General features: G+C 36.0%; 1 protein-coding gene across 7 annotated transcripts in view; it reads right to left on the bottom strand.

Moving 5' to 3' along the window:
• TANC2 (tetratricopeptide repeat, ankyrin repeat and coiled-coil containing 2) overlaps positions 1 to 18,224 on the bottom strand; it is a 371,608-nt gene that overhangs the window by 329,683 nt on the left and 23,701 nt on the right. For all 7 annotated transcript variants that reach the window (XM_042256150.2, XM_027974357.3, XM_042256152.2 and 4 more), the window contains exon 2: positions 2,004 to 2,097. In XM_042256150.2, coding sequence (XP_042112084.1) covers positions 2,004 to 2,070 — 67 coding nt within the window. In that variant the 5' untranslated portion in view covers positions 2,071 to 2,097. The remainder of the gene's footprint in view (positions 1 to 2,003; positions 2,098 to 18,224) is intronic.

The raw sequence follows: 18,224 nt of genomic DNA, 5'->3' as shown, positions 1-18,224 counted from the left end.
CCCAAAGGCAATGCCAAAGAATTCTCAAACTACCACACAATTGCACTCATCTCACACACTAATGAAGTAATGCTTAAAATTCTCCAAGCCAGGCTTCAGCAATATGTGAACCATGAACTTCCAGATGTTCAACTGGTTTTAGAAAAGGCAGAGGAACCAAAGATCAAATTGTCAACATCCGCTGGATCATGGAAAGAGCAAGAGAGTTTCAGAAAAACATCTATTTCTGCTTTATCGACTACGGCAAAGCCTTTGACTGTGTGGATCACAATAAACTTTGGAAAATGCTGAAAGAGATGGGAATACCAGACCACCTGACCTGCCTCTTGAGAAACCTGTATACAGGTCAGGAAGCAATGGTTAGAACTGGACATGGAACAACAGACTGGTTCCAAATAGGAAAAGGAGTACCTCAAGGCTGTACACTGTCACCCTGCTTACTTAACTTATATGCAGAGTACATCATGAGAAACGCTGGGCTGGAAGAAGCACAAGCTGGAATCAAGACTGCCAGGAGAAATATCAATAACCTCAGATATGCAGATGACACCACCCTTATGGCAGAAAGTGAAGTGGAACTAAAGAGCCTCTTGACGAAAGTGAAAGAGGAGAGTGAAAAAGTTGGCTTAAAGCTCAACATTCAGAAAACTAAGATCATGGCATCCGGTCCCATCACTTCATGGGAAATAGATGGGGAAACAGTGGAAACAGTGGCTGACTTTATTTTTCTAGGCTCCAAAATCACTGTGGATGGTGATTGCAGCCATGAAATTAAAAGACGCTTACTCCTTGGAAGGAAGGTTATGATAAACCTAGACAACATATTAAAAAGCAGAGACGTTACTTTGCCCACAAAGGTCTGTCTAGTGAAGGCTATGGTTTTTCCAGTGGTCAAGTATGGATATGAGAGTTGGACTATAAAGAAGACAGAGCACCGAAGAATTGATGCTTTTGAACTGTGGTGTTGGAGAAGACTCTTGAGAGTCCCTTGGACTGCAAGGAGACCAAACCAGTCCATTCTAAAGGAGATCAGTCCTGGGTGTTCACTGGAAGGACTGATGTTGAAACTGAAACTCCAATACTTTGGTCACCTGATGAGAAGAGCTGACTCATTTGAAAAGACCCTGATGCTGGGAAAGACTGAGGGCAGGAGGATAAGCAGACGACAGAGGATGAGATGGTTGGATGGCATCACCAACTCAATGGACATGGGTTTGGGTGGACTCCAGGAGTTGGTGTTGGACAGGGAGGCCCGGTGAGCTGCGGTTCATGGGGTCACAAAGAGTCAGACTCGACTGAGCGACTGAACTGAACAGAGAATTGTAACCATTATCTTATAATAACGTATTAATGAAATATAATCTGCAAAAATAGTGACTTGCTGTTGTACACTTGAAACACAATACTGTAAATCGCTACACATCAATGAAAGAAAATATGATAAAAACCAACAACCCATTTGTAGAAAAGAAATATATATAGTGTATTAATCTTCAAGATTTCTCCCGAAAAACTATCTATATAGTTTTGGTTTGTTTTTACCTTAAAAGTCTATGAATTACACACACATTTTTTTTAAATCTTTTAATGATTATAAAAATGTTCAGTTTACATTTTTTGTATAACCCTTTGAGGACTATCTCAATTATTTTTAGTCTCCTTCCCCAAAGAGTATCTGGGACTGAAATAATTTTAAAGGTTGATTCTTAAAGTAAATTTAAGTCTGGAAGGTCTTCAATATGTACTACATAGAAATATTACACTCTCATCTATCTGAAATAAGCATTTTTCCTTCATAAACTCTTCATTTACCTGACTATTCCTGATGAGTGTTCCAGTGTTCTTAATAATGCATATGACGACCTACAGGAATGTAAACTTTTTTCTAAATTAAATCAGCCATTTAATAAAATATATGAAGTGTGGTAGCATTAATTCAGATCCCTAAGAGAACTTTCTTTTCTAAATCATAACACAAAATAAATGAAGCAGAGTTTACTCACCACTTGATCTGTTCTTGCGACTTGATTTTCCTCCAGTAAGAAGCATCTTGAGACTATTCCGAAACATGGTTGTACTATTCTAGGACTCACAAAACTACAAAAGAAAATGTGGGAAAATATGTTAGAAAACTTGGTTTGCTATCCAAATACTATTAAGAATTCATTTTAAATATGCTATTAGGAATTAACCACTCTGCTTACATATATAATACAGAAAATTTAACTATATGACAGAAACATTTATTTAATTTAATTAGACATTTAAGTATTCCCTTTAAAGTATAATACTTGAGTACCCTAAGAGAAAAGGCAGATATCACTGAGGGTACACAGAAACAGAAAACAATTAGGTAGCTATAAATACAGTTTACCACAAGACTCTCCATTTCTTGGACAATTTTCCCAAAACACACACCCAAAGTTTAACAGTCCAGAACTCACAGCAGCTGCATATTTTCCACTTGTCAAGCCAGAAGTTCATCTCACAAGACTACTCATATATGAGTACATCGGTACACATCTACTGTTAATACCAACCTCTGTATGTCCCACTCCCATCAAAGGAAAACTCCTTACAATTTTGCTATGTCCTCTCTCACCTTTTTAAGAACTTTCATCTAAAATTCATCTTTCTTTTCTCTCTCACATAGCTTTCATTTTTTTCTCTCTACAGGATCATTCCCATCATAACATAAACATGCTAGTATGTCCTAACCAAAAGCCAATAAGTAAGCCCCTCTCTTTATTCCCACATGGTCCAATTACTCCTCCTTTATCCTTGCTCTTCACAGCAAAATTTCCCCATGTATCAGTACCTGAAACCTGCAGCAGCCTGAACAGAGCAAATGTGAATTTAGAACAGAGGTTAACAGCAAATCTCCAAACCAAAGCACACAGAAATTAAAGGCTGAAAACTATGGAACAGTATGAGAGGCATATGGAATCCTTTGAAAGACTCTAGCATACATATCATTAAAATCCCAGAAGAAAAGAAGGGAGAAAATAAGAAAGAAGCAATATATGAAGTGATAATAATCAAGAATTTCGTAGTACTGATAAGATGTAAAGCCACATTGTTAAACACCTAGGGAAAAAAATAAAACACACTGAAAGAAGCAACAATCAGTAGACTGAGAGGAAACTTTCAACAGCAATGATGAATGACACAGACAATGGAATGACTTCTTAAAATTTTTGAAGGAAAAGAGGTATCAAGAAATCTATAAACAGTTTAAAATATAAACTGAAAATATAAACAAATATATATAATATATTCTGAAAATAAAAATAAAATAAAGGTGATTCAGAACAAAAAGAATTAATCAGGAAAAGAAATACGAAAACAAAGTTCTTCCAACAGAAGGAAAATGAGAGCTAGAAAAACAACTCAGAAGGAAGAGCCACAAAAAAGGTAAGTATATTGGCAAACATAAATGAACAAAAATTGTTTACAAAAATTACATTAATAACATGTTAAGCTTAAAATATGTCATGAGTGTGGGGCTTAGTCGTGTTCAACACTTTGTGACCCCATGGACTGTAGCCCACCAGGCTTCTCTGCTCATGGAATTTTCCAGGCAAGAATACTGGAGTAGGTTGCCATTTCCTTCTCCAGGGGATCTTCTCATCCCAGGGATCAAACCCACATTTCTTGCACCTCCTACATTGGCAGGTGGATTCTATGCCAATGTATCACCTGGGAATCCCACAGAGATTTTTCAATGCATAACAACAAAGACAAAAAAGTCAGGAGTGGAATAAACAGAGTTAAAGTGTCCAAGATATCCATCTGCATTGAACAGGATGTGGCAGAAGTAATAATTTCAGAAAATTGCAATAACTCAAAATTCATGTAGTAATTTCTAGCATAGCTATTAAAAGCTTACTGAGGTGAGATAGAGAATAATTAAAATATATGACTGAACCAAAGAAGGTAAGAAGTGAGAGAAAAAGCATAGTATGTGTGGATAAAATATGAAACAGTGAGATGGTAGCTTTAAACTCAAATTATATTGTTATTCTGTTAAATATTCTACTAAAAGACTATGGACACATAAAGATTAAATATAAAATGAGAAAAGATATGCCATCAAATATAGATCACATATAGATAATAAACTAGCAGTTACCAAAGGGGAGAGCCAAATAAGGGATATGCTACAAACTACTGGGCATAAAATAGATAAGCAAGATATTATATAAAATAGAGAATTATAGTCATTGTCTTGTAAGAAGTTTTAATGCAGTATAATCTTAAATTATTGAATCTTTATGCTGTATACCTGAAACTACCACTGTAACCTCAATTTTAAAAAGATCATTGATCACAGATCGTCAGAATAAATATAATAAAAAATGAAAACATTTGAAACATTGCAAGAATTACTAAAATGTGACAGATATGAAGTGAACAAATATTGTTGCAAAAATGGTGCAAATAGACTTGCTTGGCTCAGGGTTGCCACAAATTTTCAATTTTGTGAAACAAAACAAAACACAGTATCTGCAAAGCACAATAAAGCAAAGTGCAGCAAAATACGGTATGCCTGGATACTATGGTCACTGGATGGAAGGGTCAGTATCTTTAGAATATAAATTCTCCATGTATTGTTCTAAAGAAACAATAAAATCTCGGCCAAATTCCAGCAGGCATTTTCTGTGTATGTGGAACTTGAGAAGCTGATTCTAAAAATGCATATGGTAATGCAAAAAGCCTAGAACAACATCCAAAGGAACCTTGAAAACTAACAAAAGCTGAAGCACTTACAAGACCCAGTAATTGTGACAGTATAGTACTGGCCTAAGATTCATGGAATAGATCAATGGAACACAATAGATAGTCCAGAAAAAGACCTATACTAACACTGTCATCTGTTTTCAACAGTTATTAGTGGGTAAAGCAAAGTCTTTTCAACAAATTGTGCTGGAACAAATAGATATCTATTTTTAAAAATTAACCTTGATATGTGTCTCACACACTACACATGAAAGTAAATTCAAAGTAAATCGAACATCACATAAATGCTGAAATCATAAGGCTTTCAAAAGAAAACACAGGAGAATATCTTCATTATTTAGAAGGCAAAGGAATCTTAGACCCAGAAACCAATAACCATAAAATTTCATTGAAATTTAAAAAAAATCTGCTCATCAAAAATAGCATTAAAAAAATGAATAGGCAAGTCACAAACTGAGAGAAGTTATGTACAAAACATATCTAACATAAACATAAATATATCTCCAAGATATATTAAAAACATTTACAATTCAATTTTAAAGAGACAATTTTTAAAAGGGTGAAAGATTTGAATAGACACTTTAAAAAAAAGATATACCTTCTCTTTAACACTCTTATTAAAAAAGCTCAACATTATCTGTCATTGGGCAAATACAAATTACAATGAGCCAGCACTATATTCCCACCAGAAGAACTAATTTTGTGAAGCCTGATGATATCAAATATTGACAAGGATGGAGGACAACTGAAATTCTTAATACACCATTTCAGGAGCAAAATGGTACAATTTGCTTTGGAGAGTTTATTATAAAACAAAGCATAAACCTAACATATGACTCCACCCTTTACATATTTACCCAGAAGAAATGAAAACACATGTGCTTAAAAAGACTAGTACAATTTTCATAGCAGATTTAATCATAACAGCCAGAAACTAACACAGATGTCCATCAACAGGGAAATGGATAAACTATGATATTTTCTTACAGTGGAATACTACTCAGCAATTAAAAGGTACGAACTATTCATATATTCAACAACAGAGATCAATCTCTATATTACACTGAGTAAAAACATCTTACATTAAAACGTATGCAATAATATGGTAAGAAAAATTAGAATTAAAAAATCAGAACAGTCGTCTCTTAGGGCAGATATGAGAATTAACTAAGAAAAGGCATGAGTAAACTCTCCAGTGATAGTAATATTCTGTATCTTGAGGGAGCCTGGGATACACAAATGCATATATTTGTCAAAACTAAGCCAATTTTCACACCAACTTTATGGATTATATTCCACAAAAACTGTACTTAATATAAAAGAAAATATTGAACTTAATGATATTCATGCTTCAATACTCAGAAGAACGCATACTGATATGTCCAACTACTTTGAAATGCATTAAAAAATAAGACAAAATGATGGATGAAGGAAGGAAGGCACACATGTAATAGAACAATTATAGCAATAGGTCAACACAAGATTCTAAGCAGTGGGTATACATGTGTTAAATGTAAACCTATGCTAAACAGTCTATGAACCCGAACTTTTTTAGTGAAGTAAAAACACATTCCTACAAAAGAAACTCTAGGACTAGATGATTTCAACAATTTAAAGAAGCAATAATACCAATTTTACACAAACTGTCCCAGACAGTAGAAAAATTGGGAGTACTTCCAAACATGTCTTCTAAAGATAGCAGAAGTTTGATAACAAAAGCCAAAATAGATTGCTATAAGAAAGAAATATTACACACCTCTCTTTTGCCACAGGTACAAAAATTCTAAACAAAATACTGGCAAAACCAAATATACCAATATATAGATCAGGAAGAAGTGGCGGTTTAATTCAGAAATTCAAAAATGATTTAACACATGAAAGTCAATTAACCATGTAAAAAGAGAAATAAACCATATAATCAATAGATAATTTAATTTTATCAGTGAAACAAAAGCAATTGATAAAATTTAATACTCCTTCATGATTTTTTTAAACTTATACAAAACTAGAAATAAAGAGAAGTTCTTTAATACTACACAGTGTATCTTTTTAAAAAGTGAAGTGAAGTCGCAGTCGTGTCCGACTTTTTACGACTCTGTGGACTGTAGCCCACCAGGCTCCTCTGTCCATGGGATTCTCCAGGCAAGAATACTGGAGTGGGTTGCCATTTCCTTCTCCAGGGGATCTTCCCAAACCAGGGATCAAACTCAGATCTCCCACATTGTAGGCAGAGGCTTTAAAAACCTATAGCAAACATCATACGTAATGGTGAATGACTGCAAACATTCCCCAAGACTGAAGAATGTGACCACTTTTATCACCACTTGCACTTAACATGGTCCAAGAGGTCTTTAGTCAGTACAAAAACATAAGACCATGAAACAGAAAGTATAAAAACAGAGAAGAAACAGAAATGCCACTTTCACAAACAGTATGATTTGCTTAGACAATCTAGAAGAATTTATAAACTATTAGATTAATATGTGAATTTAGCAAGGTCATTAGATACAATATAACACAAAGATTTAAAGTGAACACTAACAAATAACTTATTCTTTTTACCAGTGAAAACAAATACGGCGATGAATCCTAAAAATATTAAAGCACTTATGAAATATTACTTTTACATAGTCATCTTGAGAGTCAATTTTTAGGGTTTTTTCCCTTCTAATCTTACTTTAAAAGACTATCTGAGAAGCAAAAAGTTGTAAGCTTGATAGGTACTTACTTCACTAATATTTGAAAGACTTGAAAAAATTGTATGTTGGGATATATAAAAAATATACTTCATGTTTTAAAACATACTATGAAATTTGAATAGTAAATTGTATAACTCTTAAAATTTTCTTAGAAGAGGACATTATGTATCAGATTTTCTGTGTGTATACAAGTGAGAAAATATATATTATGCAAAATATTATATATATATGATCTAATTTAGTCCTCATCAAGGTAGTATCTGCTTCATTTTTAAAAGGAAGTTGAAATAAAGAAAAGTAAAATCACATGTTCACAGTTACACTGCTAATAAATGCTTAAGGCCATATTTGATGTTCAAATATGGGCGGTCCTCCTCCTCAGCATCTCTTCTTAAATAAACACTTAATAAGTCTGTTTAAAAGAGCTGAAACAAAATTTCTAAATACAGTGATCCAAATTAAAAATTCCATAAGTAGTATTCCATTTGTTTCTTCTTTTTAAAATGTTTTTTTTGTGTGTGTGGCACTACTATATACTTCAACATATTTTACCTTACTCTAGAAAAAAAAAAAAATTAAGTACTGTTACAGGTTGGCGTTAGTCTTTGGCAACGCATAAAGAAAAATTTTGATACAACTCATTTGGGGGTGGGGAGAGAAAAGAGATCCTGCTTCAGTGGACATCATGATGTCCCACCCTGATCCTCATTACAGGATCAGCACATCCGTCTCCTCAGGAGTTACTGGCAGAGAACTGCTCAGTACTGATGAGAGCCACCAATGACTCATTCATTAGTACAGGGGTACAAAGACCACCTCCTTTAACTCAAGGGGAGCAACTGGGTGGAATGACATATGTGCCAAAGCTCTCATCCATCTCTTGTTAGCCTGTATTTTTCTTCAAATATTTATCTCTAAATGATATATTATAACCTGTTTATTATCAGTTCCCTTACTAGAATATAAGCTTCAAGAGGTCATGAAAGCTGCTTATTTAACTCACTGTGATAAGCCCATAACTGGAGAATAATACCTGGTAAACAGTAGGTACCAAATACTTACTGAATTAATCAATTAATTTCTTCAGCTGGTATATCACTGTTGAAAGCAAACCCGTATAGAACAACCTCATCTTACCCTTTTTATACTCAATGCCCAGCTCACAGTAGGCTTTTAACACTTCTTAAATTAGTAAATAAATGAATGAAAAATTGAGCAAAGACTTAATTCATTAGATTATTAACTTGGTAAAGGACTAATATAATTTCAATAGACAAAAACTGGTTATGAACTAACCAGAATAAAGACTAAGGCGACTGTGTGTCAGAGAAGGGTATACGAATTCTGGGCAAGTTCAAATTTTTATCTGAAGAAAAACCAAGAAATTCTAGTCATACTTCAACTTTTGCCTAACTCAGACCTTACTACTATGTATAGTTCTTCAAAGCTGCAAAAGGAAAACAAACATATAGGTACAGATTATTATTAGAAGAAAAATTACTACTTAAAATTTACTAAAACTAGGAGTCAAAAAGAGTAAAAATTTTATACCTAAAAATAAACCAAGACATTATAAAGTTAAGAAAAACTGATGAGTGAAATTAATTACAATTATAATCACTTTTTGAAGTACAGAGGTATTTTGTCTTTGCTAGTCCTAAAACATTTTATAAAAATTGACTAAAATGTATAAAGAATGAAATGAAACATAAAATACTTATTTAAGGCTAATTATCCATCTCATTGCTATATTTCAATAAAAATGACTTTCTCCTTAACATACCACTAGAAAATTTATTGTAATAAAATATAGAAACTACAAAATTGAAGCTAAGTGGAAAATGACAGTTTGATCTAATTGGATTTATGATAATAATATATGGCTAAATTTCATTCTACTTTTCCAAGTTTTAGATCCATTTTTTTCTTTTTTAATGTTAATTCTCTAGCAGAAATCAAATAAATTCCTGGCAAGTGAATCTCTGGCAGGAGAATAACAAATAACATTCATAGAACCCCAATCATTTCTAATTGTCTTATAACTGATTCAGATCTTATGTTATCTACATGGCCCCTAAGCTTTTATGTTTGTGACACCTGGTCTAAACAGTTCAGGAAGTAATGACTATTCTCATCCTAATGTTCCATCAAGGCTGGAAGCTCAATATCCTATATCTCAATACATTTTTGAACTATTTTATTAGTGGGCAATCAATTTTCATTTTCAATGTTCACCCCTCTTGCACACTTAAAGCCCTTTTCTTACTCTGTTACTCAAAAAGGAGCACAATAGGCCTCCTTCGTTTAAATATTCCTATAATAATGTAATTAACTCCTAAGCACTTCTGTACCATTTGGGCTAAATAACCACAGAATTCCCTGTAACTTCTCCGTATCAGCAAGGTCACCACTGAAAACCTAGCACCTGACACAGAAGCTGGTACATAAAAAGTATTTAGCAAATATTTGTTTAAAGGCATAACAGGTTCCAAAAACTGGACTCATAAATAATCTAAAAGAGAAAGAGAGGACAGAAGAGCTCAAAAGAATATGCACATAACTATAATGGGAAAAGGAAATAACCAATGACAGATGCAATAATGTGAACCATGAGAATACTAGTTAAAAAAATAAATCCAGCTGCATAAACAGAAACTTTTGAAAAACTCTACATTAAAAAAAGATAAACAATAAAAGGACAAAATCAATACAAGAAAGAAGAATCATTTGCCCACTATCTGGAAGCTGCATGTTTTTCATCTCTGAAAGGCATGTAGAATGACCAGTATATTATCAACAATGGCTCTCCATTAAATAGGTAAATTGCGAAATGTCTCAGACACATTCCATGAAATAACTTTGGAAGTACTTAACTAATCAAAGATAAAAGAGTGAAAATACAGAGATGGAAGGATTAAGGGAAATCTAGAGTATCCACTACAATATACAACAATCATAAAATGTCTTCTAAAACTTTTTTGAACAAGTTATATCCAGAGAAGTCTTGGACTGAACAGAATTACCTGAGTTCTGTCCACAGATAAACTCTGATAATTTCCTAACAGATCAATTCTGAACTGCACTGAAGCGCTTCAAATTATGCAACCTCATTCAAGATTTGAGCGCACAGGAAAGAATGCAGGGCAATTAGCTTCTCAAGCAAGAGGAGAAACTGGTAATAGGCTCCATCTTATGCTCAATCATCTTACTGTGATGGCCACACAAGGATGCTCCCTCTAGCAGCATATGAAAAGTAAAGGACAACATGGGAGTTTATAGCTTTATTTATAGAACTATCCACACTTGGAAACAACCAAGATGTCCTTAAGCAGGTGAGTGAATAAATAAACTATAGTATCCAGGTATTAGAATATTATTCAACATGAAAAAGAAGTGAACTATCAAGTTATGAGAAGATATAGAGGAAACTTAAGTGCATATTAAAAAAGTGAAAGCAGCCAATCTAAAAAGACTACATACTGTAATATTCCAACTGCATGACATTCTGCAAAAGGCAAATCTATGAATACTAAAAACATCAGCGGCTGCTTGGAGCTGAAGGGGAGGAAGGGATGAACAGGCACAGTAGAGGATTTTTAGGGCAGTGAAACTATTCTGTATGATATTATAATGGTAGATGTATGTCATTATACACTTGTCAAAACCCACAGAATATATACAAGGATGAACCCTAATATAAACCATGGACTTTGGGTGATAATGATGCGTCAATCTAGGTTCACCAGTTTTAACAAATGGATCACTGAAATGCAGGATATTGACTATAGGGAAGGTGGCATGTACGTGGGGATAGGGGTACACAGGAACTCTGTACTTTCTCCTTAATTCTGCTGTGAATCCAAAATGGCTCTAAAACATAAAGCTTATTAATTTTTGTAAAAAAGAGAATGAGGGAGGCAGAAGGGAAGGGATGACCCATTAAAAGGGAAATGGTCAAATTTAATAACATTCATACGAAATACTATGAATGATGGAACACTATGTATAGTTTAAATGGTATGCAGTGCATCTATTCTAAGGTTAAAACTCCTCCAAGCTTTAAGTGCAAAAAAGCAAGTCACAGAGCAATATGTTCAGTATGTTGCTGCTAAGTCGCCTCAGTCATGTCTGACTCTGTGCAACCCCATAGACGGAAGCCCACCAGGCTCCACCATCCCTGGGATTCTCCAGGCAAGAACACTGGAGTGGGTTGCCATTTCCTTCTCCAATGCATGAAAGTGAAAAGTAAAGAAATTGCTCAGTCGTGTCCGACTCTTTGCGACCCCATGGACTGCAGCCTACCAGGCTCCTCTGTCCATGGAATTTTCCAGGCAAGAGTACTGGAGTGGGTGGCCATTGCTTTCTCCAATGTTCAGTATAAACTTGCAATTTTCAAAACTATGAGCTGTATTGACCTGTACTAGATATACACATCAATTTAAAACTGTGGAGTAAAACTTGTGACAGAAGATATATAAAACTTTACAGTGATTTCCACAGGAGATGAGTTCAATGTTGAAAGGAAGATAAATGTGAAGTTTTTATTAAATATATTTATATAATATTCAAAAAACAATAAATAAAAATCAGTGCAACCCATAGTAAATTCACCATCTCTGTCAAGTTCCAAAACATTTTCATCACCCCCGAAGTATTTATTCATTATTGATGTCAGTACAGATTTTTAAATTATTCATTAAGTCAGCATAAATTTTCTGTGATGCCCCTAAAGAGCAGATAAGATCTCAAAGGGTGACGGATGAGAGAGCACTCTAAAAAATCTTTGCCTTCCAAGCTGGCTACCTCCCAGATAGCTCACCAACCTACAATGTTTCAATGTGTACCCAGTGGCATATACACCCTGTAAATTCCAAAATTCTTTTTTCAAGTTTTTTCAGTTCAGTTTAGTCGCTCAGTCGTGTCCGACTCTTTGTGAGCCCATGAATCCAGCACGCCAGGCCTCCCTGTCCATCACCAACTCCTGGAGTTCACTCAAACTCATGTACATCAAGTCGGTGATGCCATCCAGCCATCTCATCCTCTGTCGTCCCCTTCTCCTCCTGCTCCCAATCCCTCCGAGCATCAGAGTCTTTTCCAATGAGTCAACTCTTCGCATGAGGTGGCCAAAGTACTGGAGTTTCAGCTTCAGCATCAGTTCTTCCAAAGAACATCTGGGACTGATCTCCTTTAGAATGGACTGGTTGGATCTCCTTGCAGTCCAAAGAACTCTCAAGAGTCTTCTCAAACACCACAGTTCAAAAGCATCAATTCTTCGGTGCTCAGCTTTCTTCACAGTCCAACTCTCACATCCATACATGACCACTGGAAAAACCATAGCCTTGACTAGATGGACCTTTGTGGGCAAAGTAATGTCTCTGCCTTTTAACATGATAGGTTGGTCAACTTTCCTTCCAAGGAGTAAGCATCTTTTAATTTCATGGCTGCAATCACCATCTGCAGTGATTTTGGAGCCCCTCAAAATAAAGTCTGACACTGTTTCCACTGTTTCCCCATCTATTTCCCATGAAGTGATGGGACCAGATGCCATGATCTTCATTTTCTGAATGTTGAGCTTTAAGCCAACTTTTTCACTCTCCTCTTTTACTTTCATTAAGAGGCTTTTTAGTTCCTCTTCACTTTTTGCCATAAGGGTGGTGTCATCTGCACATCTGAGGTTATTGATATTTCTCCCAGCAATCTTGATTCCAGCTTGTGCTTCTTCCAGCCCAGCGTTTCTCATGACGTACTCTGCATATAAGTTAAATAAGCAGGGTGACAATATACAGTCTTGACGTACTCCTTTTCCTATTTGGAAACAGTCTGTTGTTCCATGTTGAGTTCTAACTGTTGCTTCCTGACCTGCATATAGGTTTCTCAAGAGGCAGGTCAGGTGGTCTAGTATTCCCATCTCTCTCAGAATTTTCCACAGTTTATTGTGATCCACAGAGTCAAAAGCTTTGGCATAGTCAATAAAGCAGAAATACATGTTTTTCTGGAACTCTCTTGCTTTTCTGATGATCCAGTGGATGTTGGCAATTTGATCTCTGGTTCCTCTGCCTTTTCTAAAACCCGCTTGAACATCTGGAAGTTCATGGTTCATGTATTGCTGAAGCCTGGCTTGGAGAATTTTAAGCATTACTTTATTAGCGTGTGAGATGAGTGCAGTTGTGAGGTAGTTTGAGCATTCTTTGGCATTGCCTTTCTTTGGGATTGGAATGAAAACTGACCTTTTCCAGTCCTGTGGCCACTGCTGAGTTTTCAAAATTTGCTGTCATAATGACTGCAGCACTTTCAAAGCATCATCTTTGAGGATCTGAAATAGCTCAACTGGAATTCCATCACCTCCACTAGCTTTGTTCGTAGTGATGCTTTCTAAGGCCCACTTGACTTCACATTCCAGGATGTCTGGAACGTGAAATCAAACCCAGGTCTCCGCATTGCAGGCGGATTCTTTACCAGCTGAATCACAAGGGAAGCCCAAGAATGCTGGAGCGGGTAGCCTATCTCTTCTCCAGCGGATCTTCTTGACCCAGGAATCGAACCAGAGTCTCCTGCATTGCAGGCAGATTCTTTACCAACTGAGCTATTAGGGAAGCCCATTTTTAAGTTTAGATCCTTCTTCATACACCCATTTTCTAATAAAATAGTTCAAAGTTACTTTACAGAAGTGTTTTGTCACCAGGTCAGTAAAAGGTCAAGTGAAAAGTGGAGTATTTACAGAACTGCCACTACCACTTCCTGCATCGTTTGCTTTCCCTTGGTTTCTCCAAACCATATAATGAACCAGTCCAGCTTGCCTGTGAAGTTAAAATTACACTGCTATTTTAGAGACAAAGTTTAGGCACTAAGCATTCTTATAAATAACATCAAGAAACAACCAAAACACATACACACGCAGCAAAAACTTTATTTTAGCAACATAGGTTAACTAAAATTCTTTACAAATTATATTCTTGCATAAGGTTCCTCTGCTTCTAAAACACAAAATATACAGATGGCAAAACTGCTTCCAATCTTAACCTAGTAATAAATTTTACTAGAAATTTTAACCTAGAAATAAATTAAATAAAATGTTTTTTGATCTACTATTTATTCAACATTTATTATGAATGAGTTGAGTATAAGGCCTTGAACAGAAGGAAATTTTTCAAAGGTTAAGAACAGTTCCTGCCTAAAAGGAGTATCCAGTCTGGTAAACAGAATTAAGGAAAATAGAACCCAAGAAAAATGCAAAATAGAAAGTGTGAGGTATCAGAAGAGAAATACAAAATGTAATGGAATTTACAAGAGGGAGAGATTACTGACAGGATTAAGAAAACATTTCTTAAGTGTCTATTAATATGTGCCCAGTACAGTGCTGGATACTAGGATAGTGCCACTTTCCAGCCCTCAAGAAACTTAGAGCTGATAGGTGAATAAGAAATCTTATAAATGGCTTATTATAAAATTTAGTGATAGAGGTATTCACAAAATACCTATTAGTACAAAAAACTTAACATGCTTATCTACCCACCTTTTAGATAGTGGGTGAAAATAATCCTAATGAATTAACACAAAATTATTCTGCTGGCTTACTGACCATTTTTTAGGGGCTAAAAAATAAAGAAAAAAGTGTAAGTAACATTATCTCATCATATCCCCTATCTTAAAAATACAATCACAAAACCACTCTCTTCGTGAAAGTGAAAGTGAAGTCACTCAGTCGTGTCCGACTCTTTGTGACTCCACAGACTGTAGCCTACCAGGCTTCTCCATCCATGGGATTTTCCAGACAAGGATACTGGAGTGGGTTGCCATTTCCTTCTCCAGGGGATCTTCCCGACCCAAGGATCGAAACCAGGTCTCCCGCATTGTAGGCAGATGCTTTTACCGACTGAGCCACCAGGGAACCTAAGGATGGTTTCTAGGACAGTTTACACAAGACACTTTGTAATCAAAGTTAAACATTCTTATTAGTGACAAAACACTAATAGGACTTATAACAACAGGAATCCATCTATATCAATACATTAATTGGGAAATAATTCATTTCGCAAGCAATGACTGCATGGTCTCAGACTCTATGATAAGGTAAAACCAAAAACTGTCAGTGAACTCAGTCTTAAAAGCAATTAATAGAATAGCTATGTTATCATTAAGGAGATCAAAATAAGTTACCCACAAAAACAGTAACTTTTGTTGACCAAAACAGTTAATGCAGGGATAACAATAATGATGATTGGTTGTAGTAAGAAATTAACTACTCTGATCAGGTTATCTGTCTGTCAAGGCAAGCTTTTCCATGATTTCATTATGAAATATGGACACAGTCAAACAAACTGATCGAATTGGATCATTTTCAAAATTTCAAAAATGCTATATATCTCTTTATTTGGCTTCTACCCTATTCCCAGCTGTCTGTTTCAAACATTTTATGGATAATGCCAGTAGCAGCCTCTGGTTTCTGAAACTGACAGACATAGGAAGCAGAGATACCAGAAGGGAAGCCAAGTTTGATGAGAAGAAGGCTCAGAAGAAGATGCAAAGCAGATGGCTCAATTTTCCCAGAATTTTCGCCTAGTCAGAACCAGTAATAGAAATCACGTTTCCCAATATCTATCCTGAATCATCACAGAAAACTAGTAAGAGACACAACAGTGTCATGGCAAGATCCGCAACCTGGGGGACATTCCCCTCATCAGTTACTAGCTGGGTGAGCATGAACAAACCAGCCTTTCAAAGCCTCTATTTCTCACGTTGTAAATTATACCTAGTAATAGAAAAGTACCTTTCCAATCATCTGTTGTGGAAATTAAGGGAACTACAGCAAGTAAAAAGCACTTAGCACAGTCTGGCACCTACAAAGCGATCGATAAACAATAAAGTGTCAAATGAAAATCAGAATTAACTGGGGATATAAACCATCATCAATTTTTCCCATATCTTCCGATCATCACTCTTCTAAACCCCTTAATTCTTCATTTATAACAGGCTTCCTACACTAGCTGCCTATTTCTTCCTTTTAAAAATGTCCCATGCACTTCCCTGGTGATACAGTGGATAGGAATCTGTCTGCGGACACAGGGGACATGAGTTCAATCCCTGGTCTGGGAAGATTCCACATGTGGTGGGGCAACTAAGTCTGTGCACCACAAACTATTGAAGCCTCTGTGCCTACAGCCTGTACTCCACCAGAAGAGAAATCACTGCAATGAGAAGCCTGCATACCGCAACTAAGAGTAGCCCCCACTTGCCACAACTAGAGAAAGCCTGCACACAGCAACGAAGACCCAGCACAGCCATGATAAAGAAATAAAGTTCTAAAAAATGTCACCCTCCCAGAGTAGACTTTTGCATAAGTAAAATAATTTTTCATAGCTTCTCTGAGATAAATTTTAAGGGAAAGTTTACATAAAAACCACGTCTTCTTTTCTCCATTGTGAAGGAAGTAGAGAACCTTGCGTCTTTCTGCCTCTATGCTCAGTTCCTGGACATGCTGAAGAAGTGTGAGCTGGCACTGGTTTTGTGTTTTGAAAAGAACTTCAGAGCTGCCCCTGAGTGCTGCATATGTAAACCTGGGGCATTTAAGTCATATTGAGGATCATCTTATTATATTTTCCCCAGTTATGTAGTCCAAATTGTACACCATTAAAAAATATTCCCTTATTTTCTGCCCAAATCAAATCCTAACTTGCCTATTTTGGGCTACAACCCAAAGTAATTGTTACTACAACTTAATACACAAACTCACTGTACATCAACTGCATTTAAACTTCAAAAATCATTCTTACACATGAACACCATTGCTGTTCTCAACACAGAATCAGAAAAATACCTCATTATTGTACAGGGTAAGCTTAAGTGTTAGTATGAGGAAAGCTGAAGAAAATCTACAAAAAAGCAATTAAAGCAAGAAAGCAGGTCCAGTCTAAGACATTCTGAGACCAAAGTAATCTGATTTCCCAGAGAGTTGTCCCTTACTTGCAAGAAAAATTATTGCTCTTATCAAGCCGAAATACCTCGGGTCAATCAAAAAGATTATATTTAGTAGAGATGTATTATGTTGACTAGGACTTCCCTGGTGGCTCAGATGGTAAAGCTTCTGTCTACAATGCAGGAGACCTGGGTTCAATCCCTGGGTCAGGAAGATTCCCTGGAGAAGGAAATGGCAACCCACTCCAGTACTCTTGCCTAGAAAATCCCATGGACGGAGGAGCCTGGTGCAGGCTACTGTCCATGGGGTCGCAAGAGTCGGACACGACTGAGAGGCTTCACCTCACCTCACCTATATAAACCATGGAGGATGTCAATCTTCCTAATATGCTTTTCTAATCACGTTATTTCTCTTATTCCTACGTTTTAGTCTCCTGTCCCCACCTCACCCCCCAAAAAAGAAACCCTTCACCTTCCCTCCACTGTATTTACTCCCTACTACATCTTCATCATCATGACTTCAGCAGATAATAACTATTGAAATGCTCACTTAGCCAGAAACTGGGCTAAGCATTTTAGGTGTATTCATTTCATCGCAAAACCCTATGAAATGAGTCTTACAGGATGAAAAAACTGAGGCTTCCAGGGATCAAATACCTTGCCACAAATCACACACCCAGCCAACAAAACAAGTGAACTCAGACCTGTCAAACTCCCAAACCTGTGCCTGTAATCACTTCCTCCCTATATACTATGAGAAAACGTTTTAAAATGTCTTTAGCATGTCTGGCATATAAAATTCAATAAATATTTTGTGAATGGATAAGTTTAATTATTCTGACATTCAAAGATTCCCCACTGGGAAAGATAAGG

Source organism: Ovis aries, chromosome 11 (genome assembly GCF_016772045.2).
Source record: "Ovis aries strain OAR_USU_Benz2616 breed Rambouillet chromosome 11, ARS-UI_Ramb_v3.0, whole genome shotgun sequence".
NCBI lineage: Eukaryota > Metazoa > Chordata > Mammalia > Artiodactyla > Bovidae > Ovis > Ovis aries.
This window is presented reverse-complemented; position numbering and strand designations above follow the sequence as displayed.